General features: G+C 43.3%; 1 protein-coding gene across 2 annotated transcripts; it reads left to right on the top strand.

Annotated features, from left to right (window-relative positions):
- Positions 1 to 1,406: 1,406 nt before the first annotated feature.
- On the top strand, positions 1,407 to 26,727 carry ZBTB43 (zinc finger and BTB domain containing 43). 2 transcript variants are annotated; one of them, XM_055399907.2, is made up of 3 exons: positions 1,424 to 1,535; positions 7,146 to 7,269; positions 23,875 to 26,727. In XM_055399907.2, the coding sequence occupies exon 3, from the start codon at positions 23,898 to 23,900 to the stop codon at positions 25,392 to 25,394; it is 1,497 nt and encodes a 498-aa protein (XP_055255882.1). In that variant the 5' UTR covers positions 1,424 to 1,535; positions 7,146 to 7,269; positions 23,875 to 23,897; the 3' UTR covers positions 25,395 to 26,727. The 2 variants fall into 2 exon arrangements, with proteins under 2 accessions (XP_055255883.1, XP_055255882.1); XM_055399908.2 differs by lacking the exon at positions 7,146 to 7,269 and having other exon boundaries at positions 1,407 to 1,535.
- The last annotated feature ends 837 nt before the right edge of the window (positions 26,728 to 27,564 follow it).

Genomic DNA, 27,564 nt, shown 5'->3' with positions numbered 1-27,564 from the left:
TCTACAAGTATTATGGGCCAGAAATTGGTAACATGCTTATGCCAAGTCCAACTACTGGCTAATAAGAATGAGTTTGTCACGAATAGTCTGGACCAGATATGAGTCATTCAATTGGGGTGAGGCTTTCCCTAGGGGAACCCGGCACAATGCTTGAGAGGGCATTGGTCCCTTCACAGAACTCTTAATGAGCATCTGCTACAAGCAAAAGGCGCTGTGGAGCCAGTAAAGGATTTAACGTAATCTCTATTATGAGAGATTATGAGATAGGTCAAAGTGTTTCAGGTCAAAGTGTTTCAGTTCAGTTCAGTTCAGTCGCTCAGTCGTGTCCGACTCTTTGCGACCCCATGAATCACAGCACGCCAGGCCTCCCTGTCCATCACCAACTCCCCGACCTCACTCAAACTCATGTCCATCGAGTCGGTGATGCCATCCAGCCATGTCATTCTCTGTCGTCCCCATCTCCACCTTCCCCCAACGCCTCCCAGCATCAGAGTCAAACACCTCCCAGCATCAAAGTGTTTGCTGCTGCTGCTGCTAAGTCGCTTCAGTCGTGTCCGACTCTGTGCGACCCCATGGACGGCAGCCCACCAGGCTCCCCCGTCCCTGGGATTCTCCAGGCAAGAACACTGGAGTGGGTTGCCAGTTCCTTCTCCGCTATCAAAGTGTTTAGCACTCCGCAAAGTGTTTCAGTTCAGTTCGGTTCAGTCGCTCAGTCGTGTCCGACTCTTTGTGACCCCATGAACCACAGCACGCCAGGCCTCCCTATCCATCACCAACTCCCAGAGTTCACTCAAACTCATGTCCATCGAGTCGGTAATGCCATCAAGCCTTCTTATTCTCTGTCGTCCCCGTCTCCTCCTACCCCCAATCCTTCCTAGCATCAGAGTCTTTTCCAGTGAGTCAACTCGTCGCATGAGGTGGCCAAAGTATTGTAGTTTCAGCTTTAGCATCAGTCCTTAAAATGAACACCCAGGATTGATCTCCTTTAGAATGGACTGGTTGGATCTCCTTGCAGTCCAAGGGACTCTCAAGAATCTTCTCCAACACCACAGTTCAAAAGCATCAATTCTTCGGCGATCAGCTTTCTTCACAGTCCAACTCTCACATCCATACATGACCACAGGAAAAACCATAGCCTTGACTAGACGGACCTTGGTTGGCAAAGTAATGTCTCTGCTTTTTAATATGCTATCTAGGCTGGTCATAACTTTCAGCACTCCTCAAATGTTAGCGTCGTCTCTAGAGTACCTACAGGAGACTGACCTGCTCCGGGCTGTACTGCGCAGCCGCGGGTTCTCTCGGCGCACGCTCCTGACGCCCTGCCCCGAACGCGAGTCCCGCATGCGCACATCGCTTTCTCTCAGACGCACCCCCGGAAGCACTGGCAGTTTCAGGAGGCGGGACCGGTAAGCGTTTCCGGGGGCGGGAGGCGCAGACTTAGGCGGTCGCGGTAGCGACGGCTTAAGCGGGCCCGGCGCCGGCGGCGGCGGAAAGTATCCCACCGGCGGGCTATGTGAGCGCCGAGCCCTTGGCAGGTATGGCAGAGTCAGGACAACGCGTCTCAAGGGGGCAGGAATGGAAACCGGAGAGGTTTAAGGCGTTCTCTGCGGGTTCCGGCGCTCACCACTGACACCGCCAGGCCCATTACGCCGACCGGGATGCTGAAGCCGCGCGCGGGACCGTTGGAGTCCCGGCGCCCCGGGTCCGAATCCTGCGGTCTGTGGCCAGCCCGGAGCTCGTGCAGCGACACCGAGGCCCCCGAAGCAGCGTCTCGTCCAAGGTCACCCTCCGGTGACGGACCTCGACGGGCCAGAGCGCTTAGAGATCCCGCCACCTCCTCTTCCCCCCGTCAGACCACCCCTCCGGCCTTTGAGGGGCGCGGAGTGGGCGCGGCTTGGCGACCTCTCGGTTGAGCCAAAGCCAGGAGAAAGACTGCGCTCGGGGCTTCGCTGATACTGGTCCCCGTTCACCTCTGCGTTTCGCCTCTCTTGCTCTGTGTCACCTGTCATCGCCTGCCCTTTATGCCTGTCACCTCGACCTCTGTCAGCTCCGTGTTTCTCTCGAACCCATCTCCGAGTATCTGGATCCTGTCTTCGTTTCTGCTTCCGCCTCTGTGTCCCTTGACCCTGCGTTTCCCTCTGAGTCCTTGCTCTGATTCACGGCCTGCCTGTCGGTCCAGCTCTTTCTCGTTCTGTGTTTCTCTGCAGTCGTGTGTCTTTCTCTCTTGTTTCTGCCTCTCCTTACTGGGTTTCTCTGGGCGGGGCAGGCCTGCCCGGACCTCTGAGCCATGGAAGGTGACTCATGACCCTGTGAAGCTTCCTACACTGGTGACATGATCAGCGACTAGATTGCAGTCTGACCTCAGCTCTGACAGGTGTCGCCCAAACGGTCAGGGTGTAGGAGCTCTTGGAGGACAGAGAGAAGGCCGTCTGCGGGCCAAAGTAGCTTGATGAAACCTTGCTTTTTCTTACCCATGATTTTTCAGAACTGCCAACTCTACTTCCCTTTGTTCCATTCACATGGCTTCCAGGGTTCTAAGGAGCCTGCTCTCTGAGTTACCACTGCTTAACCAGGCCTGTGTACAGGCTGAGGAAGGGTCTGTCAGAGATTCTTTGCCCGTTGGGGCTCGTGGGGCAGTAGCAGGATTTCTGGGAGAGCCGTATGCTTAGTTCAAAGATTGTGTCACTGTGTACAGTTAAATTGTGAGAGAGAAACCTAGTCGCTTGGGGTTCATTCTTTGCTCTCCAAAAGTATTCACTGGAGAAGTAAGCTGGACCCAAAAGAACAAATACTGAATGAGTCCACTTATATGAGGTATCTAGAACAGGCAAATTCATGGAGACAGAAAGTGGAGTATAGTTTTGCCAGGGGCTGGGGGTGTTGGCAAAATCTTGGCTCTCTGTACACCAGTGCCCAACAGAAATACAGAGAGTCATAGAAGGGAAGGAAAGAGTGTCTTTGCTGCTTTGCCAGGCAAACGGGTAACAGAGTAGACTAGTGCCTCAAGAGCTGTGCCCCACTCCCAGGTGAATAGAGAGAGGTTATATAGTCAGACTGGGATATGTGATAGGATTAAGGCAGTAACAGTCTTGCCTTTTTCTGCAAAGTTTCAAAAGGGTGGGATTGCTGACAAGATTAGGGTGTGTGCAGGGTCTTACCTGGGCTTCCCAGGTGGCACAGTGGTAAAGAATCCACCTGCCAATGCAGGAGACTCAAGAGACTTGGGTTCAGTCCCTGGGTTGGGACGATTCCCCTGGGGTATAAATAGCAACCCTCGAGTTTTCTTGCCTCGAAAATCCCATGGACAGAAGAGCCTAGTGGGCGCTATTCTGCGGGGTCACTGAGCACGCACACACAAGCAGGGTCTTAGGTTCATTCTCCTAATCTTGATGAGCCTCTCTGGTCCCTTTAATCTTACCTCAGGTGATTTCTTGGCTGCTCCTCCCTTGATTAGCAACTGTTCTGCCCTTTGGAACTAAGAGAACGTTGTGGAGGCTGGATTCTTGCCTATGAGAAATGGGGGACAAAAAGACCTCAGTGTCCTGGAGCCCCACAGGGCCCTGCTCAACATCAAGGGGGAGGAGAGGATGGAAAATTATTATTTAATGGATGCAGGGTTTTAGTTTGGGATGATGAAAAATTTCTGCAAACAGATAATGGTGATGGTTGCACAACTGCATACATGTACTTAATTGTAAACTTTAAATGGTTACAATGGTAAATTTTATGTTAAGTATATTTTACCACAGTACCAAAAAAGAAAGTTGTTGAATGTAGATTCCTGAAACTAACAAGCTCTTTGAAAATTTGATTTTAAAAATTCCATTCTGTAGCTTTTAAAAACATTTAGTTGAACTGACGTTTCTTGATGCCTGCTTTCCACAGCCAAGGTCCTTAGAAAAGGAGTTTGGTTAAAAGAATTTAGTTAAAAATTTCTACTTCTAGCACCCTGACTCTTCCTCTGTATTCACTGGATTCAGTGCAGGAATCTGCTGCATAAGCAGGAAACTAGAGGATGGTTTTCCTTTTCACTTGAAGAAAAATAGTCCTTTTACTGTAATAATGAAAATTGTGTGTTATTTTGTGTTTTCTGGTGGGAGAGGCTTTTGTTTTATGTTTTCTTATGTAAGCTGTCAGTTTGTAAGCTAGTTTATCAAGCTTTCGTATGAGACGTAGCAACTGAATTTCCGCCATATTGAATCCTTTGACATCATTGGTTATTTTACGTACCACCGAAGGAAGAGAAAGCTCCAGCAATTAAGCTACTGCTGTGTGCATGCTAAGTCACTTCAGTTGTGTCTCACTGACCCCATGGACTGTAACCTGCCAGGCTCCTCAGTCTTTGGGATTTCCCAAGCAAGAATACTGGAGTGGGTAGCCTTTTCCTTCTCCAGGGGATCCTTCCTACCCAGGGATTAAACCTCCGATTCCTGAGTCTCCTGCGTTGGCAGGCAGATTTTTTTACCAACTACACCACCTGGGAAGCCCAATTAAGCTATTCCATGTGCTTTTTTACGTGTTTAAAGTTATATTCTAGTATGTTTGTAAAAAGAAGAAAAGCGAAACAAACTGATTAAAATGTTCCTTAACCTCCTTACTATTCCTACTCTTTTGAATACTTTTCAGTTCAGAGTTACACCTGTGCTTTTCCACAGTTTGTCCTGTGTGCCGTCAGAAACATTGGTGAGGTTCTCAGGAAAGCTCTAGTCCTGTTTAAGGCAGACAACTGTTATAACTTCCACCTGGCCATCACATCCTGATTTCAGAAATTCGAAAATGTGCCTCTTATAATCAATTAACTATAGCTCTATATTATTTTCAGGAACTTTTCCATTTTACCTTATTTATGTTTGAAATTAAAATACAAAGAGATTTTTGTCTCATTTGTAACCTATTGAGGGAAAAAAAAAACTTTTGTTGTGTATGTTGTAGAATGTACAAAACAGTAAGTGCTGTTGCTTCTGCTTTATTGGTTCAGCTTCTTATCCTGAATTCTGATGAATATGAGAGTGCAGTTAAAAAACACTTCCTTGGCTTTATTGTAATGTTAATGGCAGGATGAGATGGTGGATGGCATCACCAACTCAATGGACATGAGTTTGAGCAGACTCGAGGAGATGGTGAAGGACTGGGAATCCTGGTGTGCTGCAGTCCATGGGTTCAAGAAAAGACACAGCTGAGCTGAACGACTGGAGAACAACAATAGCAGGATGACTGGCAAGTGGAGAGTTAGTGGTTAGAACAATAGCTTCTCTTTTGAATTGCGAAGAATTTTCCACAGTGGATCCTTTGCCCTGAAGTTTTAAGTAAAACATTCAGCTGTGGCAGGAATCAAACTTGATAAAGTAGGTAGCTTGGTTTTTAAAAATCCTGGAATAGGTTTTACCAAGTTCTCTGGCTGTGTGTGCTCAGTTGCTCAGTTGTGTCTGACTCTGTGACACTTTGGACTGGAGCCTGCCAGGTTCCTCTGTCTGTGGGATTTTTCAGGCAAGAATACTGAAATGAGTTGCCATTTCCTTCTCTGGGGGATCTCCCTGACCCGAGGACCGAACCTGGGTCTCCTGCATTGCAGGCAGATTCTTTACCTACTGAGCCATTGGGTTGCAGTGGGGGTGGGGGGTGGGGGTGAGGAGTGTGTTCCAGTTAGAAAACTTAGGTGTATTGATTGATAATGATCTAGAGGCCAAAAAATACTTTTGCACAGGGTAGTTTAATTCTGCAAAATTACTTAGGTATTGACTAGTGAGAGTTCCAGAAAAACATCTACTTCTGCTTTATTGACTATGCCAAAGCCTTTGACTGTGTGGATCACAGCAAACTGGAAAATTCTTCGAGAGATGGGAATACCAAATCACCTGAGCTGCCTCCTCAGGAATCTGTATGCAGGTCAAGAAACAACAGTTAGAATTGGATGTGGAACAACAGACTGTTCCAAATCGGGAAAGGAGTATGTCAAGGCTGTATACTGTCACCCTGCTTTTTAACTTACATGCAGAGTACATCATGTGAAATGCTGGACTGGAAGAAGCACAAGCTGAAATCAAGATTGCTGGAAGAAATAACAATAACCTCAGATATGCAGATGACACCACCATTATGGCAGAAAGTGAAGAAGAACTAAAGAGCCTCTTCATGAAAGTGAAAGAAGAGAGTGAAAAAGTTGACTTAAAGCTCAGCATTCAGAAAACTAAGATCATGGCTCCTGGTCCCATTACTTCATGACAAATAGGTGGGGACGCAGTGGCAGACTTTATTTTGGGGGACTCTAAAATCACTGCAGATGGTGACTGCAGCCATGAAATTAAAAGACGCTTACTCCTTAGAAGAAAAGTTATGACCAACCTAGACAAATTATTAAAAAGCAGAGACATTACTTTGCCAACAAAGGTCCATCTAGTCAAAGCTATGGTTTTTCCAGTAGACAAGTATGGATGTGAGATTTGGACTATAAAGCTGAGTGCTGAAGAATTGATGCTTTTGAGCTGTGGTGTTGGAGAGGATTCAATCTTGAGAGTCCATTGGACTGCAAGGAAATCAAACCAGTCCATCCTAAAGGAAATCAGTTCTGAATATTCATTGGAAGGACTGATGCTGAAGCTGAAACTCCAGTACTTTGGCCACCTGATGTGTAGAGCTGACTCATTTGGAAAGACCCTGATGCTGGGAAAGGTTGAAGGTGGGAGGAGAAGGAGATGACAGAGGATGAGATGGTTGGATGTCATCACCGACTCAGTGGACATGGGTTTGGGTAGACTCCTGGAGTTGGTGATGGACAGGGAGGCCTGGCGTGCTGCAGTCCTTGGGGGTGCAAAGAGTCAGACATGACTGAGCGACTGAACTGAACTGAACCATGGTGATACAAGATGTTTACGTTTAAAGAAAGCTGAGTGACGGTCATGCAGGAGCTCAACACTTTTTGTAACTTTTCTGTAAATCTAAACTTACTCCAAAATTAAAACTTTATTTAAAAAATACAAAGGTAGCAGCTCAGAAGGTAGAGAGAAAAGCTGATATAACAGAAAATATCAGTCGTGGTTACTTTTCTTTGTCACTCACCCCCAGATACAGTATTTATTAGCAAGACACTGGTACACAGTGAAAGGCACCAGCATCTCTCACATTTTCAATGTGATTTTTCTTTTCAGAAAGCACTGTGATTTTAGTTTGAAAGAAAACTAAGAAATGGGTTCCTCTTCGTCATTCAGTCCCACTGTCTTTTGATGATCATGGCATAAAGAACTTTATTCCAGGAATACAACTTTTCTTTAGGTAAGCTATAAACTTGCTGCTGCTGCTGCTGCTGCTAAGTCACTTCAGTCGTGTCAGACTCTGTGTGATCCCATAGACAGAAGCCCACCAGGCTCCCCTGTCCCTGGGATTCTCCAGGCAAGAACATTGGAGTGGGTTGCCATTTCCTTCTCCAGTGTGTGAAAGTGAAGTCGCTCAGTCGTGTCCGACCCTTAGCGACCCCATGGATTGCAGCCTACCAGGCTCCTCCATCCATGGGATTTTCTAGGCAAGAGTACTGGAGTGGCTTGCCATTGCCTTCTCCGATAAACTTGCTGGAAATACAATTTTTAAAATTGTTTACTAAAATGGTTTCTTTTCCAGTAACTTTTTACTGAAATAATAATGTAATTGTATTTACACTAGACCAGAAAGTGAAGAGGAACTAAAAAGCCTCTTGATGAAAGTGAAAGAGGAGAGTGAAAAGTTTAGCTTGAAGCTCAACATTCAGAAAACGAAGATCATGGCATCTGGTCCCATCACTTCATGGCAAATAGATGGGGAAATAGTGGAAACAGTGTCAGACTTTATTTTTGGGGGCTCCAAAATCACTGTGGATGCTGATTGCAGCCAGGAAATAAAGAGACGCTTACTCCTTGGAAGGAGAGTTATGACCAACCTAGATAGCATGTTAAAGAGCATAGACATTACTTTGCCAACCAAGGTCCGTCTAGTCAAGGCTATGGTTTTTCCCGTGGTCATGTATGGATGTGAGAGTTGGACTGTGAAGAAAGCTGATCGCCGAAGAATTGATGCTTTTGAACTGTGGTGCAGGAGAAGACTCTTGAGAGTCCCCTGGACTGCAAGGAGGTCCAACCAGTCCATTCTAAAGGAGATCAATCCTGGGTGTTCATTGGAAGGACTGATGCTGAAGCTCCGATACTTTGGCCACCTCATGCGACGAGTTGACTCACTGGAAAAGAGTCTGATGCTAGGAGGGATTGGGGGTGGGAGGAGACAAGGACGACAGAGAATGAGATGGCTGGATGGCATCACCAACTCGATGGACATGAGTTTGAGTGAACTCCGGGAGTTGGTGATGGACAGGGAGGCCTGGCGTGCTGTGATTCATGGGTTCGCAAAGAGTCGGACACGACTGAGCGACTGAACTGAACTGAACTGAATTGAGAAGGTTCTTTTACTGCTGAGGAGTAGATACTGCACATTTTAAGGCTAATCATGGCCATACTTTGTATTGTTAGAGAATTTAACTTCCAAGAAACTTTTCTAAGTGACATTTTTTTTCCACTTTGAAAAATATTAGATTTGGAATTACATTTCTGTTTGAATCCTAACATACCACTTCTGAGATATGTGACCTTAGACAGACCTTTTAACCTTTCTGAGCTTCAGTTTAACTCATGAGTGTGATGGTATAACGGCTATTGCCAACCCTGAGTTTACATAGTCTGCTTAGTGAACTGTAAAGCATTTGGCTAAAGTATTTGAGTAGGCATGGGGTGTTGGTATTCTTGTACATTTGTGCCGGACTAGAGATTGACTAAAGTAACATTTACTGTGTTTAAATGTGCTCTCTACAGTAAGCATGCAAATTGCCATGCACTCTGATTAAGAAATCTCTGGAGGGCTTCAAGAAAAGTCACTGGTGGGTCACCTTCCCTATTATACTGTTTTCATGTGTGTTTTTAGGATATGGAATTGGTGTTTAAGCAGTATATAAAGCTTGACATACAATTCCTCAGCTAAATAATAAATGTAGGCGACAAACTCATCAGAGTTGGAAAGGGTCTTGGAAGTTATCTAGTTCATATTTACCCTTTGTCCTCTGCTCTTAAAAAGCCAGATTAGAACTTCCCTAGTGGTCCAGTAGTTAAGACTCTGAGCCTCCACTGCAGAGGCCTCAGGTTTGATCCCTGGTCAAACCTCGCATGCCATGGGGTATGGTAAAAAAAAAAAATTTTTTTAATAGATTATCTTAGGGAACAATGGAGGGAGTTAGCTGGGATTGGTGTGTTTGTTTTAGAACTGTTACTATTGGATTAAAAAAAAATTCTATACAAGGTGACATAAAATTGCTAGTACTTCATTAAGTCTGAAGATGGCGAATAATTTGCTCTGATTGCATTGCACATTGTAGACTGTTTCAGTTATTTGTGAAAATATTCATCTTTACCTTCTGTACTGCCTCATCTCTCAGACTATTGGGTCTGAGCCAGTGTTTTGAATTTAAGTTCCAGCTTCATCACTTACTAGTTATATGACCTTCAGTTCAGTTCAGTCCAGTCGCTTATCGTGTCCGACTCTTTGCGACCCCATGAATCACAGCACGCCAGGCCTCCCTGTCCATCACCAACTCCCGGAGTTCACTCAAACTCATGTCCATCGAGTCGGTGATGCCATCCAGCCATCTCATTCTCTGTCGTCCCCTTCTCCTCCCACCCCCAACCTTTCCCAGCATCAGAGTCTTTTCCAGTGAGTCAACTCGTCGCATGAGGTGGCCAAAGTATTGCAGTTTCAGCTTTAGCATCGGTCCTTCCAATGAACACCCAGGATTGATCTCCTTTCGAATGGACTGGTTGGATCTCCTTGCAGTCCAAGGGACTCTCAAGGGTCTTCTCCAACACCACAGTTCAAAAGCATCAATTCTTGGGCGATCAGCTTTCTTCACAGTCCAACTTTCACATCCATACATGACCACTGGAAAAACCATAGCCTTGACTAGACGGACCTTTGTTGGCAAAGTAATATCTCTGCTCTTTAATATGCTATCTAGGTTGGTCATAACTTTTCTTCCAAGGAGTGAGCGTCTTTTAATTTCCTGGCTGCAGTCAGCATCCACAGTGATTTTGGAGCCCCCCAAAATAAAGTCTGACACTGTTTCCACTGTTTCCCCATCTATCTCCCATGAAGTGATGGGACCAGATGCCATGATCTTCGTTTTCTGAATGTTGAGCTTCAAGCCAACTTTTTCACTCTCCTCTTTCACTTTCATCAAGAGGCTTTTTAGTTCCTCTTCACTTTCTGCCATAAGGGTGGTGTCATCTGCATATCTGAGGTTATTGATATTTCTCCCGGCAATCTTGATTCCAGCTTGTGCTTCCAGCCCAGTGTTCCTCATGATGTACTCTGCAGACCTGAGGTACATAGTTTAGCCTCTTGTCTATTTTTTATTCTTTACAATAGGAGTAAGAAATATCTTATCAAGTGATTTTTTTTGAGGATTAATTTATGAGAGTACATAAAGTGCTTTGCATAGAACCTGTTACAATACATTCATTAAATAAATGGTCCATGTGAATACCTCTCCTCCTCATTATGACATTGTCCTGCTTAGCCAGTGGGATTGGTTAACTAGTTTACCTTCGATGCATGCCACGTCACTTCAGTCGTGTTCGACTCTTTTCAACCCTATGAACTGTAGCCCACCAGGCCCCTCTGTCCATGGGATTCTCCAGGCAGGAATACTGGAGTGGGTTGCCATGCCCTCCTCCGGGGGATCTTCCCAACAAAGGGACTGAACCCATATCTCTCTGTCTCCTGCATTGGCAGGTGGGTTCTTTACCACTCACACCACCTGGGAAGCCCAACTAGTTTATCTTGCATTACTCTGTTTTTAAAAACTGCTTTATCATGATATAACTCATATACAGTTAAGAGTTTTTTTAGTATATTCAATGAGTCAAATACCCATCAAAAATTGAGGGCAGTAGGAGAAGAGGGCAACAAAGGATGAGATGGTTGGATGGTGTCACCGACTCAGTGGACATGAATTTGAGCAAACTCAGGGAGATAGTGAAGGACAGGGAAGCCTGGCTTGCTGTAGTCCATGGGGTCTCAAAGAGTCGGGCACAACTTAGTGACTGAACACCACCACCACAATTTAATTTTAGAATTTTTGTCTCCGCTTTTAAACAAACGAGTGAGCAGTCACTCCTCATTTCCTTACCCTGTAGTTTCTTGCAACTGCTGACTGACTTTTTGCCTCTGAAATTCTCTATTCTGGACACTTCATGTCAGTGGGATCATATAAGATTTAGCCTTTTGTGTCTGACTTCTTTCACTTGGCATGATGTTTCAAGGTTTGGACTTCTGGTATATATCAATACTTCATTTTTATCGCCAAAAGGATGTTATGGTACATGTAGTATGTAATAAGATGGAATGATATTCCATTGTATAGATATACCATGTTCTATTCAGTCATCAGTTGAGGACATTTGGATTATTTCCAATTTTTGGCCATTATGAATAATGCTGTTATAGACATTGATGTATGTTTTCGTGGACATCATGTTTTCATTATGGGTAGATACCAAAGAGTAGAATTGTTGAGTTACATGATAACCCTGTTTAACTTTTTGAGGAGCTCCAAAACTGTTTTCTGAAGTGGATGTACCAGTTTCCATTCCCACTAGCAGTGTTGTTGTTCAGTTGCCCAGTCGTGTCTGACTCTCTGCGACCCCATGGACTGCAGCACATCAGTCCTCCCTGTCCCTCACCATCTCCCAGAGTTTGCTCAAGTTCATGTTCGTTGCATTGGTAATGCCATCCAGTCATCTCATCCTCTGACACCCTCTTTTACTTCTGCCCTCAATCTTTCCCAGCATTAGGGACTTTTCCAATGAGTCATCTGTTTGCATCAGATGACCAAAATACTGGAGCTTCAGCTTCAACATCAGTCCTTACAGTGAATATTCAGGGTTGATCTCCCTTAAGATTGACTCGTTTGATCTTGCTTTCCAGGGGATTTTCAGGAGTTTTCTCCAGCACCACAGTTCAAAGGCATCAATTCCCTGGTGTTCTGCCTTTACAGTCCAGCTCTTACAACCATATGTGACCACTGGGAATACCATAGCCTTGACTATACAGACCTTTGTCGGCAGAGAAACATCTCTGCTTTTCAGTGCACTGTCTAGGTTTGTCATCGCTTTTCCTGCCAAGAAGCAATCATCTTCTGATTTCATGGCTGCAGTCACCGTCTGCAGTGATCTTGGAGCCCAAGAAGAGGAAATCTGTCACTGCTTTCACTTTTTCCCCTTCTATTTGCCATGCAGTAATGGGGCTGGATACCATGGTCTTAGTTTTTTTAATATTAAGTCTTAACTTGGCTCTTTCACTCTCCTCCTTCACCCTCATCAAGAAGCTGTTTAGTTCCTCTTCGCTTTCTGCCATTAGAGTGGTGTCATCCACATATCTGAAGTTGTTGATGTTGATGTTTCTCCCGCCTATCTTGATTCTGGTTTGTAACTCGTCCAGCTGGGCATTTCTCATGATAGACTCAGCATATAGATTAAGCAAACGGTGACAGCAGACAACTGTACCAGCAGTGTATAAGGGTCCTAATCCTTCCATATCCTCTCTAACACTTGTTAGGGTCTGTCTTATCATAGCCATCCAAGTGGGTGAGAAGTGATAGCTCATTTTAGTTTCAATTTGCATTGCCCTAATGAATAATGATACTGGACATCTTTTGTGTGTCCTACTTGGAGAAATGTCTGTTCAAATCCTTGACCCATTTTTCAGTGGGTAGTCTTTTTATTATTGAATTTTAAGAGTTCCTTATGTATTTTGGAGTAGGAAGTGGCAACCCATTCGAGTATTCTTGCCTGGAAACTTTTGTGGACAGAGAAGCCTGGTGGGCTACAGTCCATGAGGTTGTGAAGAGTCAGATACCATACCACTACTACCACCACTGTATGTATGCTGGATACAAGTAACTTAAGAGTCACCTGGTTTGGGTATGTTTTCTCCCATGTTGTAAGTTATGTTTTCTCTCTCTCGATAGTATTAGTGGACTCTGGCCTACTCTTGTGTCTTCCTGCCTGCTGATTCAGTAGGTCCCGTTGATTCTGTTTTCCATATTCATTGTTACTTGCATTGCCTCGGACCTCGACCGTACTTACTGAAATCTTAGAAGTGGCCTTTCCTTTAGGCTTGCTCCTGCTTTAAGTCCATCCATGAATTATCCTTTCTGAACGTTTTTCACAGTGTGTCACACAGAAGTTTTCAGTGCTGCCTCCCAGTGCCCCATTTAAAGCTCAGACTCAGCCTTCAGCAGGGTATGAACAGTCGTTCTTTTCAGACTTATCTCTCACTACCCCGTCACTTGTAGAGGGAAGCACAGGCAGTGATGCCCATGCCTCCAGAGGTGGTCTTGAATGGAAGAAAGCTTTTGAGAGGGTCTTCTGGTGATAATTTTACCATAATATAAGTTCTTGCTCTCAGTGTGATGGTACCAATAACTCAGTTTCTTCAGTGTGTAACACTCATAATACATTCAGCCTACAAGAAATTAAACCAAAATGCTGTGCAGTTTATAATTTTTCTTTTCTGTGTTAATAAGTAAGAGACTTATGTGTTTTCTTTGTCCATTTTTGATACTGTGGTTTTATAAAAAATAATTAGCAACTTTTCTTATATCTTTGTTCCCTTTCCCCTTTCTTCCTCCTCTGAAACAGTTTATATAACATAGGAATTAGTTTTAAAGAATTTTCCCGTAAAATATACTGGGCCTGGTGAGCTTTGGGCAGTCATTTGAATATGCTTTGTCATTTTTCCACAGTTACTTATCTCTTTAGGTGTGTCTGTTCTTCTATGAAGTTTTTTTTTTTTTAATCAGTGTGACATTGAAATTTATTAGGGGAAAATTGTCTTTTGTTTTAAAAAGTTTCTGTCGTGTGATTATATTTTGTTTCCTTTCTTATTCCTAATTTTCTGAATTTGACATTTACTATTGCTCAGTCGCTAATCTTTTCTTCTGCATTGTTAATTCTCTTGTTATTCCCAGCCAGTGTGTGTTTGTCTTTTAATTTATAGTTCAATTTTGGAGTTCCTGTGTGTTTGTTAGTTTTCCTGTGTACCTACCATGCTTAATTTTTGTGAACATATGAAATGTAGAATTTTCTACCAGTTGTAGAAGTCTGTCATTTCTGGGTCTGTTTCTGTTGATCAATTTTTTTCTCTCTCTCTCCTTATTATGAATTATATTTTCCTTCTTTGCATGCCAGGTGATGTGTTTTTATTGGATGCCATACACAAATTTTACCTTAGTAGGTTCTGGGTTTTTTGTGTTGTATAAATATCCTTAAGCTTTGTTCTGGAACACATTTAAGTTACTAGGAAATATTTTGATCCTTTTGAGGCTTGTTTTTAAACGTTATTTAATGGAATTGCATTTTGTCTAAAGCTAATTTGTTCCCACTGTTGAGGCAAGACTCTCCTAAATACTCAAGGTTTTACACTCAGGGAAGTTTTCTTCTATTAGATACTTTGATTATTCCTTCTGCTCCATTCATTTTGTTCTTTCTTTCAAAGACTCTAACTAGCCATATGTTGGATCTGTATTCTCTCTTCTCCTATTCTGTTATCTTCTACCTTGCTGTTATCCTATTTTTCTCCTCCTCCTGCATAAACATTCCTCAGAGTGCTTCCACGTTATTGATTGCATTTTCTACTCCTTCAGTTCAGTTCAGTTCATTCGCTCAGTCGTGTCCGACTCTTTGCAACCCCATGAATCACAGCACGCCAGGCCTCCCTGTCCATCACCAATTCCCGGAGTTCACCCAAACTCATGTCCATCGAGGCGGTGATGCCATTCAGCCATCTCATTCTCTGTCGTCTGCTCCCGCCCCCAATCAATTCCAGCATCAGAGTTTTTTCCAATGAGTCAACTCATCGCATGAGGTAACTTTTGTAAAGTGGTTTTGTTCTAGTTGTGGGATTGTGGTTCTTGCTTCTTCTGTCTGCTCTCTGATGGAGGAAGGTAAGAGGTTTGTGTAGGCTTCCTGATTGGAGGGACTGGTGGTGGGAAAAACTGGGTCTTGATCCAGTGGGCAGGGCCTTGCTCAGTAAAGCTTTAATCTAGTTATCTGCTGATGGGTGGGGTTGCGCTCCCTCCCTGGTAGTTTCTGGGCCTAAGGCGACCCAGCCTTCTGGTCTCTGGGCTCTAGGGTCAGAGTAATGGCAACCTCCAAAAGAGTTTACGTAAAAGAAGACCTTCCCAGACAGCTGCTGCCAGTCCCCCCATCCCTGTGGTGAGCCCCTGCTGACCCACACCTCCACTGGAGACCCTCCAACACTAGCAGATAGTTTTAGGTTTTAGATCAGTTTCCTGTGGAGTCACTGCTCCTTTCCTCTGAGGCTTGGTGTACGCAAGGTTTTGTTTGTGCCCTCCAAGACTGGAGTCTCTGTTTCCCCCAGTCCTGTGGAAGTCTTGTAATCAAATTCTTCTCGCCTTCAAGGTCAGATTCCCTGGGGATTCCCAGTCCCTTTGTCGAGTCCCCAGGCTGGGAAGCCTGACAGTGGGGTTTAGAACCTTCACAACAGTGGGAAAACTTCTTTGGTTAAATTATTGTTCTCCAGTTTGTGGATCACCCACCCAGCAGGTATGGGATTAGATTTTATTGTGATTGTGCCCCTCCTCTGGTTTTGCAGTGGCTTCTTCTTTTTCTTTGGACATGGAATATCTTTTTTTGGTGGATTCCAGTGTCCTCCTGTCAATGGTTATAAAACAACTAGTTGTGATTTTGGTGATCTTGCAGGAGGAGATGAGTGCACGTCCTTCTACTCCACCATCTTGAATCCCCCTTTATCGCCTTTTAATTGAGATTTTTGTTTTATATATTGTTTTGATTCCCTTCTTTCCTTTTTATGTATATTTTTAGTTATTAGTAGTTATCTTGAGGTTTACAGTTAACATCTTAAAACTTATAACAAGCTATTATCAGTAGTATATTAAAAAGCAGAGATACTACTTTGCCAACAAATGTCGGTCTAGTTAAAGCTATGGTTTTTCCAGTGGTCATGTATGGAGTTGGACCATAAAGAAAGCTGAGTGCCGAAGAATTGATACTTTTGAACTGTGGTATTGGAGAAGACTCTTGAGAGTCCCTTGGACTGCAAGGGGCTTGGACTGCAAACCAGTCAATCCTAAAGGAAATCTGTCCTGAATATTCATTGGAAGGACTGATGCTGAAGCACCAGTACTTGGGCCACCTGATGCAAAGAACCAACTCATTGGAAAAGATCTTGATGCTGGAAAAGATTGAAGACAGGAGAAGGGGAAGATAGAGAATAAGTTGGTTGGATGGCATCACCGACTCAATGGACATGAGTTTGGGTGAACTTCGGGAGTTGGTGATAGACAGGGAGGCCTGGCGTGCTGCGGTTCATGGGGTAGCAAAGAGTCGGACACAACTGAGCAACTGAACTGACTGACCGATCAGTAATATGTGAAAACTCTACTCCTATACATCTTCATCCCTCCCTCTTCATATTGTTATTGCCACTGATTACATCTTAATACAGCAGTCCCCAACCTTTTTGGCACCAGGGACCTTTTTCATGGAAGACAGTTTTTCCACGTAGCAGGGCTGGAGGGGGTGGTTTCAGGATGAAACAAGTGCATTACATTTATCGTACACTTTATTTCTAATCTGGTGCCACCTCTGATCTAACAGGAGGTACTGGTCCACAGCCTGGAGGTTGGGGATCCCTGTCTTAATACATTGTGTGCCCAATAACATAGACTTATAGTTATTGTTTTATTCATTTGCCTTTTAAATCACTCAGGAAAACAGAGGAGTTGTAAGCCAAAAGTATAATAATATTGGCTCTTATATTTACCTATGCTGTTTTTACTAGTCGCCTGTTCATTCATATGCTTTGAATTACTATCAAGTGTTCTTTTCTCTCAGCCTGAAGGACACCTTTATCATTTATAGAGGAAACCTACTAGTAGCAAACAGCCTTCGCTTTTGTTTATCTGGGAATGTCTTAATTTCTCTCTCTTTTTTTTTAATATTTACTTATTTGGCTGTGTTGGGTCTTAGGTGCGGTGTGCAAACTCTTAGTTGCAGTATGTGAACTCTTAGTTGTAGCCTGTGAAATCTAGTTTCCTGACCAAGGATCAAACTCAGGCTGCCTGAGTTGAGGGTGCAGAGTTTTAGCCATTGGGTCTCCTTCATTCTTGAAAGGATAGTTTTGCAGATATCAAATTCCTGGTTGACAGATCTTTCTTGTAGCACTTTAAATATGTCATGTGCAGCCTTCTGAGCACCATGGTTTTTGATTAGCAGTTAGCTGTTAGTCTTACTGAAAGTGAAAGTGTTAGTCACTCAGTTGTGTGTGTCTGACTCTGACCCCATAGCTTGTAGCCTGCCAGGCTCCTCTGCCCATTCAGTTCTCCAAGACAAGAATACTGGAGTGGGTCGCCATTCCCTTCTCCAGGGGATCTTCCTGACCCAGGGGGTTGGAACCCAGGTCTTCTGCATTGCAGGCAGATTCTTTACTGTCTAAGCTACTAGGGAAGTCCAAGTCTTACTGAGGCTCCCTTTTAGGTGATGAGTGGCTTCTTTCTTGCTACTTTCACAATTCTCCATTGTCTCTTACTTTCCACCGAGAAATGGAATATTTCCAGCCATATCAGTAAACAAAGATGTCATAGTCAGTAGCAGTTTCAGCCACCAGGATGGTGAACTGGTGAGCAGTGAGGGAACTCAGGATGTGAAAATGCAGGATACTGGCCCCAGATAGATGGTGCGCATATCAAAGGAATGATTTCAGTGAGCCCAGACTCTCTTGTCTTCCCATAGAAAAATGCGAAATTCCTTAGCCTGACATATTTGGTTTTCTTTAATTCTCAGTACTCTTTTGACTTTCCCAAATACCTGTCCTTTGTTGAAAACCTTCTATGTATCCTAGCTCCCTCTCTCGCCTCCTCATAACAGTTTCTCAGAGCTATCTGAAACACTGTCTCCTGGGCTGCAGTCCTCATTTTGCCCCAAATAAAACTTAACTTGCAACTCTCATGTTGTGCAAAGTTTTTTTTCCAGCCCCACTATTTGACTTACAATGTATCTTATGTGGATCTCTTTATCTACTTGGAGTTTGTTAAACTTCTTGGATGTGTACCATTTATGTCTTATCAAATTCAGGAAAATATATCATTTCTATTCTTTTTTCTGCTTCTGAAACTGATTTGCATGTTGGTATATTTGGTTTTCCATAGTACCGCAGATTGTGTTTCTTTTTCTTTGTTCCTAATACTCCTCAGACTGGATATTTCAATTGCTTTACATTTGAGTTTGATGAAGTTTTTTCCTTTTGCCTGCTTAAATCTGCCATTGAACTCCTCTTATGAATTTTTAATTTTAACTTGTATCTGTTTCCTTGGTCTGCCATAATAAAATACCACAGACCAGGTGGCTTAAGCAGTGAGAAGTTATTTTTTCACAGTGTCAGAGGCTTGAAGTCTGAGATCAGAATGCTGGCAGATTTGGTTTCTCCTGAGGCCCTTCTCTTTGGCTTGCAAGTGCCCCCTTTTCATTGTGTGTTCACATTGCACACATGCCTGATGTCCCTGTCCAAATTTCATTTCTTTTAAGAACACTAGTCATCTTGGATTAGGTCCCACCCAAACAACCTCCTTTTAACTTTACCTTTTTAAAGGCCCTAAATCCAAATATAGTCACATTCTGGAGTACTGAGGGCTAAGGCTTTAACATAGGGAAATTGGAAGGATGCAATTCAGCCCATAATGCAGCTGTTAAAATTTCCATCTCCAGAATTTCTATTTGATTATTTTTACAATTTCAAGCTCTTTATTGACATTGTTCTCCTGATTTTCTTGAACTCTTTGTCCATAGTTTTCTTTAACAGTTTGAGCAAGTCCACAGCAGTTGACTTTAACAGCTCTAACTAGCAGTTAGCAATGTCTGGTATTCCTCAAGGATAGTTTCTAATTTTTTTTCCCCTGTGAATGTACCTTATTTTCCTTTTTCTTTGTGTATTTTGTGTATTTCTGTGTAAGTTTTGGTTCAGAGCTGGATATTTTTAGTATTCTAATGGGATAGCTCTTGAAATCAGATTCTTTCCTTCCTAGGGTATTTTTTTGTTTCTTGTTGATGACTGCTGTTGTCTGTATGGCGATTTTTTCCAAACTCTTTTGCAAAGTCTGTATTCCTTGTTGCATGTAGTCCCTGAAGTTTCTGTTTCTTTAGCTCTGTGGTAGGCTGTGTCCTGACAGAGATTTCCTTAAGTGTTTGGGCCCAGGAAATAGCGGGAGAGGTGTGTGTATTTTAAAATCTTAGGATGGATGCTACTGGGGAAACCATACAGCCTGAGACAAAGCTGCATGGATCCACTGGACTGGCCAAGATGCAAAAACCCCGATTTTTGAAGAACACTGTTCTTCCACCCTGGCATCAGCTAGGCACTCTTGGAAACTGGGCCACTGTCTTGCAGATTGTGGCAGGAGGAAGTGGCGACTCCCTCCAGTATTCTTACCTGGAAAATTCCATGGACAGAGGGGGCTGGTGGACTGTATACCTGGGACTGCAAAGTTGGACACAGCTGAAGCGGCTCAGCATGGACACTCGCTCTCTTAACAAGGTTTAACAGCCTCTTCTTTGATCAGGCATTGCTGTGGTTGCTGTTAAGTGTCTGATCAGATTCCAGAGTTCTGAAATGGTTGATTTTGATAATCTTAACAGTTTACTAATTGTTTTGGTGGAAAGACTTGACACCTAGAGCTTCCTACTCCATTTTCTCTAACATCACTTATGGCATCTTTTTTGTAGAACTGTTTTTAAGTCTTATCTCAGTCACATAAAATTGCACAGCAGATATTTTAAATCTTGAGGAAAAGATGAGTTATTCAGTAAGTAGTGTAGGAAAAACAGGCTTTCCATTTTGGAGGGAAAAGGAAAAACTGGATCCTAACCTTCTCCTTATGCCAAAATAAATTCTTTATGTATTAAAGACTTAAATGCCTTTAAAAGAAAAATGGTGCCAGGAATAAAGTCTAAATAATTCTTTTTACTTTTTAAAAATAACCTTGCAGTCAGGAATACCTTTGTGTGTCTAACACAAAACCCTGGAGCTATAAAAGCAAAGATTAGATAATTTGCACAAATTTCAAAAGTTAATGTCCTAAATTTACAAAAATTACAAATCAATGAGATGAATTGCTTAATTTATTTAAACACAGAGTATGACTGATAATATGTAAATAGAATATCAGTCTTGTTCATAATTAACTGCATGTTGATCAGAACAATGAATCATGGATTATTCACTTGAGAAATTTGCAGACTTTTTTTGTGTTGTTTGATCAAGTTGAGGAATAGACACTGTTATTTACTGTTGCTAAGAATGTGACTTGGTGCAGCCTTTCTGGAAATTATTTTTATTGACCCAGCAATTCTACTGGTAGAGATTACCCTATAGATATTTACAAAGATAAACCAAGATAGTCATAATTTAAAAAACCCAAACAATTGAAATTCCATAAGAAGAGAGCTGATTAAATTATCGTTAAGTCCATATAGGAGAAAACTATATAGCCATTAAATAGAATGAAAGTGTTAGTCGCTCAGCTGTGTCCCACTCTCTGTGACCCCACAGACTGTAGCCAGCCAGGCTCCTCTGTCCATGAAATTCTCCAGGCAAGAATACTGGAGTGGGTAGTCATTCCCTTCTCCAAGGGATCTTCCCAGCTCAGGGATTGAACTGGGTCTCCTGCATTATAGGCAGATTATTTACCGTCTAAGCCCTCAGGGAAACCCAGACATAATGAATTCCCTCTTCTTATGCTATCACGGTGTCTTAGTCCATTCAGCCTACTATACAAAGTGCCATAGACTGGGTGACTTATAAACAACCGAAATTTATTTCTCAGAGTTCTGGAGGCTGAGAAGACCAGGGTCAAGGTGCCAGCAGGTTTGGCTTCTGGTGAGGGCCTACTCACTAATTCGTAGACAGCCGTCTTTTCACTGTCTCTTCATATAGCCAAAAGGGACAAGGGAATTCTCTGTTGTCTCTTCGTAAGGGCACTAATCCCATTCAGGAGGGCTCTGCCCTCGTGGCCTAATCATCCCCCAAAGCAAACACAGTCACACTGGGGGAGGGGTTCAGCATGCATTTGGGGGACATAGTTTATAGGATGTCAGATATTCTGCCAGATACATTGAGTGACAGAGCTAGGACAGAGTAGAATGTAGGTAATGAGCCCATTTGGGTTTGAGTTTTTAAAGAATGCTACTGCTGCTGCTGCTAAGTCACTTCAGTCGTGTGTTTAAAGAATAGAGATCATTTATTCCGATACATGCACAGAGAAGTTTCTAGAAATACATACAGGAGTTTGTAAATTGTGGTTTCTTTTGTGGGGGAAGGGAACTAGGAATAAATGGTGTAGAGTTGTTTTGTTTTTTTTTAACAGCTTTTTGTGTTTTATGCCCTACCGATTTTTTTCCAAATAGCTTAAACCAAAATTCTGTGGTGATGAGAGTTTACATACCTGTAGTCTGTATGCATTTATGTAGTTAACTTTTCCTTTTGAAATTATAAATAGCTAAATAGTTTATTTCCTGGTCTTTTTGTTCTTGTTTTTAATCATTATGAAATGTTCTGTGTGTGCTCAGTTGCTCAGTTGTGGCTCTTTACAACCCCACAGACGGTAGCACACCAGGGTCCTCTGTCCGTGGGACTTCCCAGGCAAAAATAGTGGTGTGGATTGCTGTTTCCCTCTCCAGGGGGGTCTTCCTGACCCAGGGATCAAACACATGTCTCCTGCATTGGCAGGCAGATTTTTTACTGCTATGCCACCTAGGAAGCCACTATGAAATGTTCTGAGAGCTCTAAATAATAAATTAATTCTAAAAACACTGCCTTACCTCTTAAAATTAGTAATGACTAATCTGGTATTTTCACATCGCCTTAGAAGATGCAGTGATGTGATTGAAAAAATAGCATAGGCTTTGGAGTCATAGAAACCTGGATTTCAAATCCCAACATAATAAAAACTAGCTTTAATTTTAGCCTTAGGAAATTAACTTGAAATAGTGAACTTAAGATAACAGCCCTCTACATTTGTAGATTAGGTGAGAAGGTGTATAGTCCCTAAGTTCAGTTCAGTTGCTCAGTCATGTCCGACTCTGCAACCCTGTGGACTGCAGCATGCCAGGCCTCCCTGTCCATCACCAACTCCCGGACATGCTCAAACTCATGTCCGTCGAGTCGGTGATGCCATCCAACCATCTCATCTTCTGTCGTCCCGTTTTCCTCTCGCCTTCAATCTTTCACAGCATCAGGGTCTTTTCCAGTGAGTCAGTTCTTCGCATCAGTGGGCCAAAGTATTGGAGTTCCAGCTATATAGTCCCTGGTGTATAGTAATTACTCAAAAAATTTTGGTAGTTTCTTCTCTTGGCATCTCTCCCTATCTCTGAAAGGTAACTTTCAACTTTTGTTGGGTTATCTGCTTCTTTTTTCTGGTACTTAGAAAATCTGCTATTTAGCAATGTTTAGATATGGTATCAGACCCAAATGACAAATAGCACCAATAAATCTGTTGAGGGACTTCCCTGGTGGTCCAGTGGCTAAGACTCCAGGCTCCCAGAGACAAGGGCCTGAATATGATCCCTGGTGAGGGAACTACCTCCCACATGCTGCAGCTGAGCGTGTGCAACCTGCATCTGGAGAGCCTGCCTGCTGCAACTGAGGCCTGGTGCAGCTAAACAAATACAAATTAAACAGATAAATCTGTTGGGTTTTCTAGTTTGCTTTAATTTTCTCTGGAATTGCAGAGCCTGAGCAGCATCTCTAGCAGAGTTCATCTCATTGATCATGCTTGTTGTGAATTGTCTGTAATGCTTGACTCACCCCACAAAATATATTTACGATAATGCAACAAGCAATCCCTTCTTCTTTGTTATAACTATTTTCAGATTGAGTTAACTCAACAGGGACAGTGTTTACTGTACTCTTTGTTCTATAGCTTTTAAAACAATTTGGAGCTTACCAGAGAGAAAGAATACCTTGCCTTGCCATTTTGTTCTGTTTCATGTTATCAGAAGCTCTTAAAGGGCTAGAATTCTGACAGCAGCTAGAGCAACCCATGTTGTTTGGGACCTCAGTGAGGTAGCCCCTGTGTTGCTAAAGAACCAGAGGCCTGACTGAACGGATCACACCTCTTCAGCCCCTTGTCCCCTCCCTAGATTCTAGCATAATGGTCTTCTTTCAGTTCCTTGCAGTTACCTAGATCATTTCTGCCTAAGGGACTTTACATGTGCTTTAAGAATCTGCCTGCAATGCGGGAGACCCTGGTTTGATCCCTGGGTGGGGAAGATTGCCTGGAGAAGGAAATGGCAACCCACTCCAATATGCTTGCCTGGGAAATCCCATGGACAGAGGAGCCTGGTGGACTACAGTCCGTGGGATTGCAGAGTCGGAGACTACTAAGCAACTAACTCCCCTTCTTTCTGCAGTTCTTACTTGTGTGGACTGAATTTGAGGCCTCTTAAAAATTCTTTCAGGAAAAGGTATTATATTTGTTCTGACTAGAAATATTTATTTTGTTTTACTTGGGATCTGTATAGTTTACAAATATCTCTGGATTCTGTTTTCTCACAGACACAGGCAATGTCAAGAGTTAATACCATAAAAAATGGTGGGAGGTTCTTGCTTTTGGCACACTCAACACCTGCAAGCCTTGCTCTGGGGGATGAAGGCCCCACCCACCGTCCCCACAGGCCAGGGCGGGTTTTGAAACTGTGGAACCTTGGTTTTTCTTAGTGATCTGTAAGTTTCTCTTTGGGCTGGAATTAGTACTAATTTTTCTTTCTCTTTTAGCACCAAACAAGATTTGTGATGAAATGGAGCCTGGAACAAACTCTTTTCGAGTAGAATTTCCTGATTTTTCCAGCACCATTCTGCAAAAACTGAACCAGCAGCGCCAGCAGGGACAATTATGTGATGTGTCCATTGTTGTCCAAGGCCACATTTTCCGAGCACACAAAGCTGTTCTTGCTGCCAGTTCCCCCTACTTTTGTGACCAGGTACTCCTGAAAAACAGCAGGAGGATTGTTTTGCCTGATGTGATGAATCCCAGAGTGTTTGAGAACATTCTCCTGTCAAGTTATACAGGGCGTCTAGTAATGCCTGCTCCAGAAATTGTCAGTTACTTAACAGCAGCAAGCTTCCTCCAGATGTGGCACGTGGTCGACAAATGCACTGAGGTCTTAGAGGGAAACCCGACAGTCCTTTGCCAGAAGCTGAGTCATGGCAGCGACCACCAGTCTCCAAGCAGCAGCAGTTACAATGGCCTGGTAGAGAGCTTTGAGCTGGGCTCCGGGGGCCACACGGATTTCCCCAAAGCCCAGGAACTGAGGGATGGCGAGAACGAGGAGGAGAGCACCAAAGATGAGCTGTCGTCTCAGCTCACCGAGCATGAATACCTTCCCAGTAACTCGTCCACAGAGCACGACCGGCTGAGCACGGAGATGGCGAGCCAGGACGGGGAGGAGGGGGCCAGCGACAGCGCCGAGTTCCACTACACCCGGCCCATGTACAGCAAGCCCAGCATCATGGCTCACAGACGCTGGATCCACGTGAAGCCCGAGCGCTTTGAGCAGGCGTGCGAGAGCGTGGATGCGCACGCACCCTACGATGAGCACCAGGTCACGGAGTCCATCAGCGCCGCGCAGACGGAGTACGCGGTCCAGCCCGCGGGGGCGGAGGAGGACTTTCACAGCGGGGACAAAAAGGTGGAAGCAGAGTTCGACGAACAGGCTGACGACAGCAATTACGACGAGCAGGTGGATTTCTATGGATCCTCCATGGAAGAGTTTTCTGGAGAGCGGTCAGATGGGAATCTCATTTGGCACAAACAGGAGGCTGCCCTCGCGTCGGGCTACAGTGAGAATATTGAGATGGCAACAGGGATTAAAGAGGAAGCTTCCCACCTAGGATTCTCAGCCGCCGACAAGCTGTATCTCTGTCAGTGCGGCAAGAGTTTCACTCACAAGAGTCAGAGAGATCGACACATGAGCATGCACCTCGGGCTCCGGCCTTATGGCTGTGGGGTCTGCGGTAAGAAATTCAAAATGAAGCATCATCTCGTGGGTCACATGAAAATTCACACAGGCATAAAGCCATATGAGTGTAATATCTGTGCAAAGAGATTCATGTGGAGGGACAGTTTCCACAGGCATGTGACTTCTTGTACCAAGTCCTACGAAGCTGCAAAGGCTGAGCAGAATACGACTGAGGCTTGTACCAAGTCCTACGAAGCTGCAAAGGCTGAGCAGAATATGACAGAGGCTTGTACCAAGTCCTACGAAGCTGCAAAGGCTGAGCAGAATACGACTTGAGTGGCAGGCACAAAAATAAACTGTGGTAATTATGCAAATCTGGGCACAGATGATGCGTGCTACTTGCTATTATGAGAGAAGCTTAAAAAAAAGGAAGATATTTCTGCAAGACCAGTTCTAAGTAGGCCAATTAAAAAATCTAATTCTTCAAATTTGTATGTTCCCAGCCTGGAGTGGGTAAAGGGGAGAAGTTCGCCCACCTCACACCTGGCAAGGTGAACCTTCAGGCCTCTTGTGGATGAAGATGGTGGACTAGAGGGTAGAGACTGCTGCACTTGGAATTGGACTCCAACCCCCCAGTTCCATTTCAGGTGGTAGCAGTTTTTGATCAGTCATTACTACAAGGTCATATTGGAATTTTATTTTTCTCTTACTATAGATACTTAGGTAATGTGGGTTTGTTTTGGTAGCTGCTTCACTGAATGAAATGCTCCTTATGTAATAGCTACAAATAATGTGATTCCTAGGACTAAGTTGATTAACAGAGCAGAGCTCTCTTATCTGGTTTTGTTCTTTCTAAAGAGTATTCTAACCAAAATTATGGAGATTATTAAGAGGGTGACATTCTAAGGTAGAAAAAAAAAGTAACTCATGGTACAAGCTCCAATTTCTGTAAGATGCCACTGTCACAATGTGTTTCAGACTCTTGATAAGTCAGAGTTTTATATTTTAGTACTAACATTTAGTTTGAACAGTTGTTTCTAATTGTAATTCTCTAGGGTGCCAGAGATAGGTATTTCTAACTGGTTTGCTGTCCCAAATCCTGTTTGTTTAATTGTAGCATCCACATGGTGGGATCTGCTCTGGCTAGTAGACGTCTAGCCTGCTTTGACTCTGACCACGGTACCATTGGCTGCTCCAGCCCATTCACTCTGTCTTAGATTATGGTGCTTCCTGAAGTGGTCAGTCAGTGACCAGTTACTGGGAAGGAGCTGGAAGCCACAGCTGAGAGTTACCTGTGAACTTCAGGAGCCTATAGAGTGCTACAGCGACACTCCCAACTGTCAGAATGAGAGCCGCCGAGTAGCAGAATTTTGAGTGTCAGGTTATGCTTAGGGGGACGAGGGGAACCAGTTGCTCAAGAAAAGGGGAGTTTTGAAAATACACTGGTAGGAGAGATATGCACAGAGGGGTACGTTGAGCTGGTCCTCCCAGCTTTTCAGGAGTGCCGTAACGTGTTTTAAAAGAGGGAAAGAAAGAGTCCTAATTTTAGGAAGTTGTCTGCAAATTCCTGCTCTCATTTAATAAAGCTGCATAAATTTACAAGTCCATATAGCTATACCTACCAAAAAAAAAAAAAAACAAGAAAAGTAGCTATTCTGAGACCTTTTCTGAGGATCAGTCAGAAGTTTGGGATTAACAAAGAAGCTTGTTCAGGATGTTTTAAACTGTAACATACCTGAAGGTGTCACCAGGGTTGGGACAGGGTGCTACTGTTATGTTAACTTTTCCGTAAACTTAATGGTTTATTATTTCTTAGTGGAAACTTTTTTTTTCCTGAAAACAAAAATAACTTTTCTTGGATTTGGAGTGAAGTTTTTGTTTTAAAATGTGGGCTTTGCTCTGAAATGAGAGACTTTGCTGCCAATGGCCTCTGATCCTCAAACTCCTACCATCAAGGCATTTAGTTGTATGGAAAGGGGAAAGATTTACTTACCAGTTAACGCTTGTAATGGAGGTTACAAAACAGGGATCTATTCATTAACACTGTATCATTCTCGATATATAAAAAGCACTTTGTATTTAAAACTTTATTATAAATATATATATATATTGATTTTTTTAACCTAGAAACTAGATATTACCTCTTGGTTGTTTGCCATGTTAATACCCTCTTCTCTTAGTGTTGAAACTTCACCAGTTAACAGTCATTTCTCTGTGTAACTGACAGAGAATGTAGAGGTGACTTATAGCCAAGCTCAGTTGCTTCTCTTTTTCTCATGTTAGAAGCATTGGGTTTTAGGTATGATCCCAGCCATTGTATGTGAGGAAAAATTGTTGTATTACTTCTACTAATTTCAGTACTAAGGCAGTGAAGCCATTTTGTTCAGCCAAAAGCCGGTCACCCTCTCATAGTGTATCAACAGACCATTTCTGCCTGTTTGGAAGGTTTGCTGTGGTCGTTTCTGTTAAAGATTATACTCAAATGAGTGTTGGAACACCTGGGAAG

Source organism: Moschus berezovskii, chromosome 11, assembly GCF_049115385.1.
Source record: "Moschus berezovskii isolate FMDL1 chromosome 11, NW_MosBer_1.0, whole genome shotgun sequence".
NCBI lineage: Eukaryota > Metazoa > Chordata > Mammalia > Artiodactyla > Moschidae > Moschus > Moschus berezovskii.
This window is presented reverse-complemented; position numbering and strand designations above follow the sequence as displayed.

Excerpts from the sequence above, each read along its gene's own strand:
- ZBTB43 (XM_055399908.2), top strand. The coding sequence starts at position 23,898 with ATGGAGCCTGGAACAAACTCTTTTCGAGTAGAATTTCCTGATTTTTCC.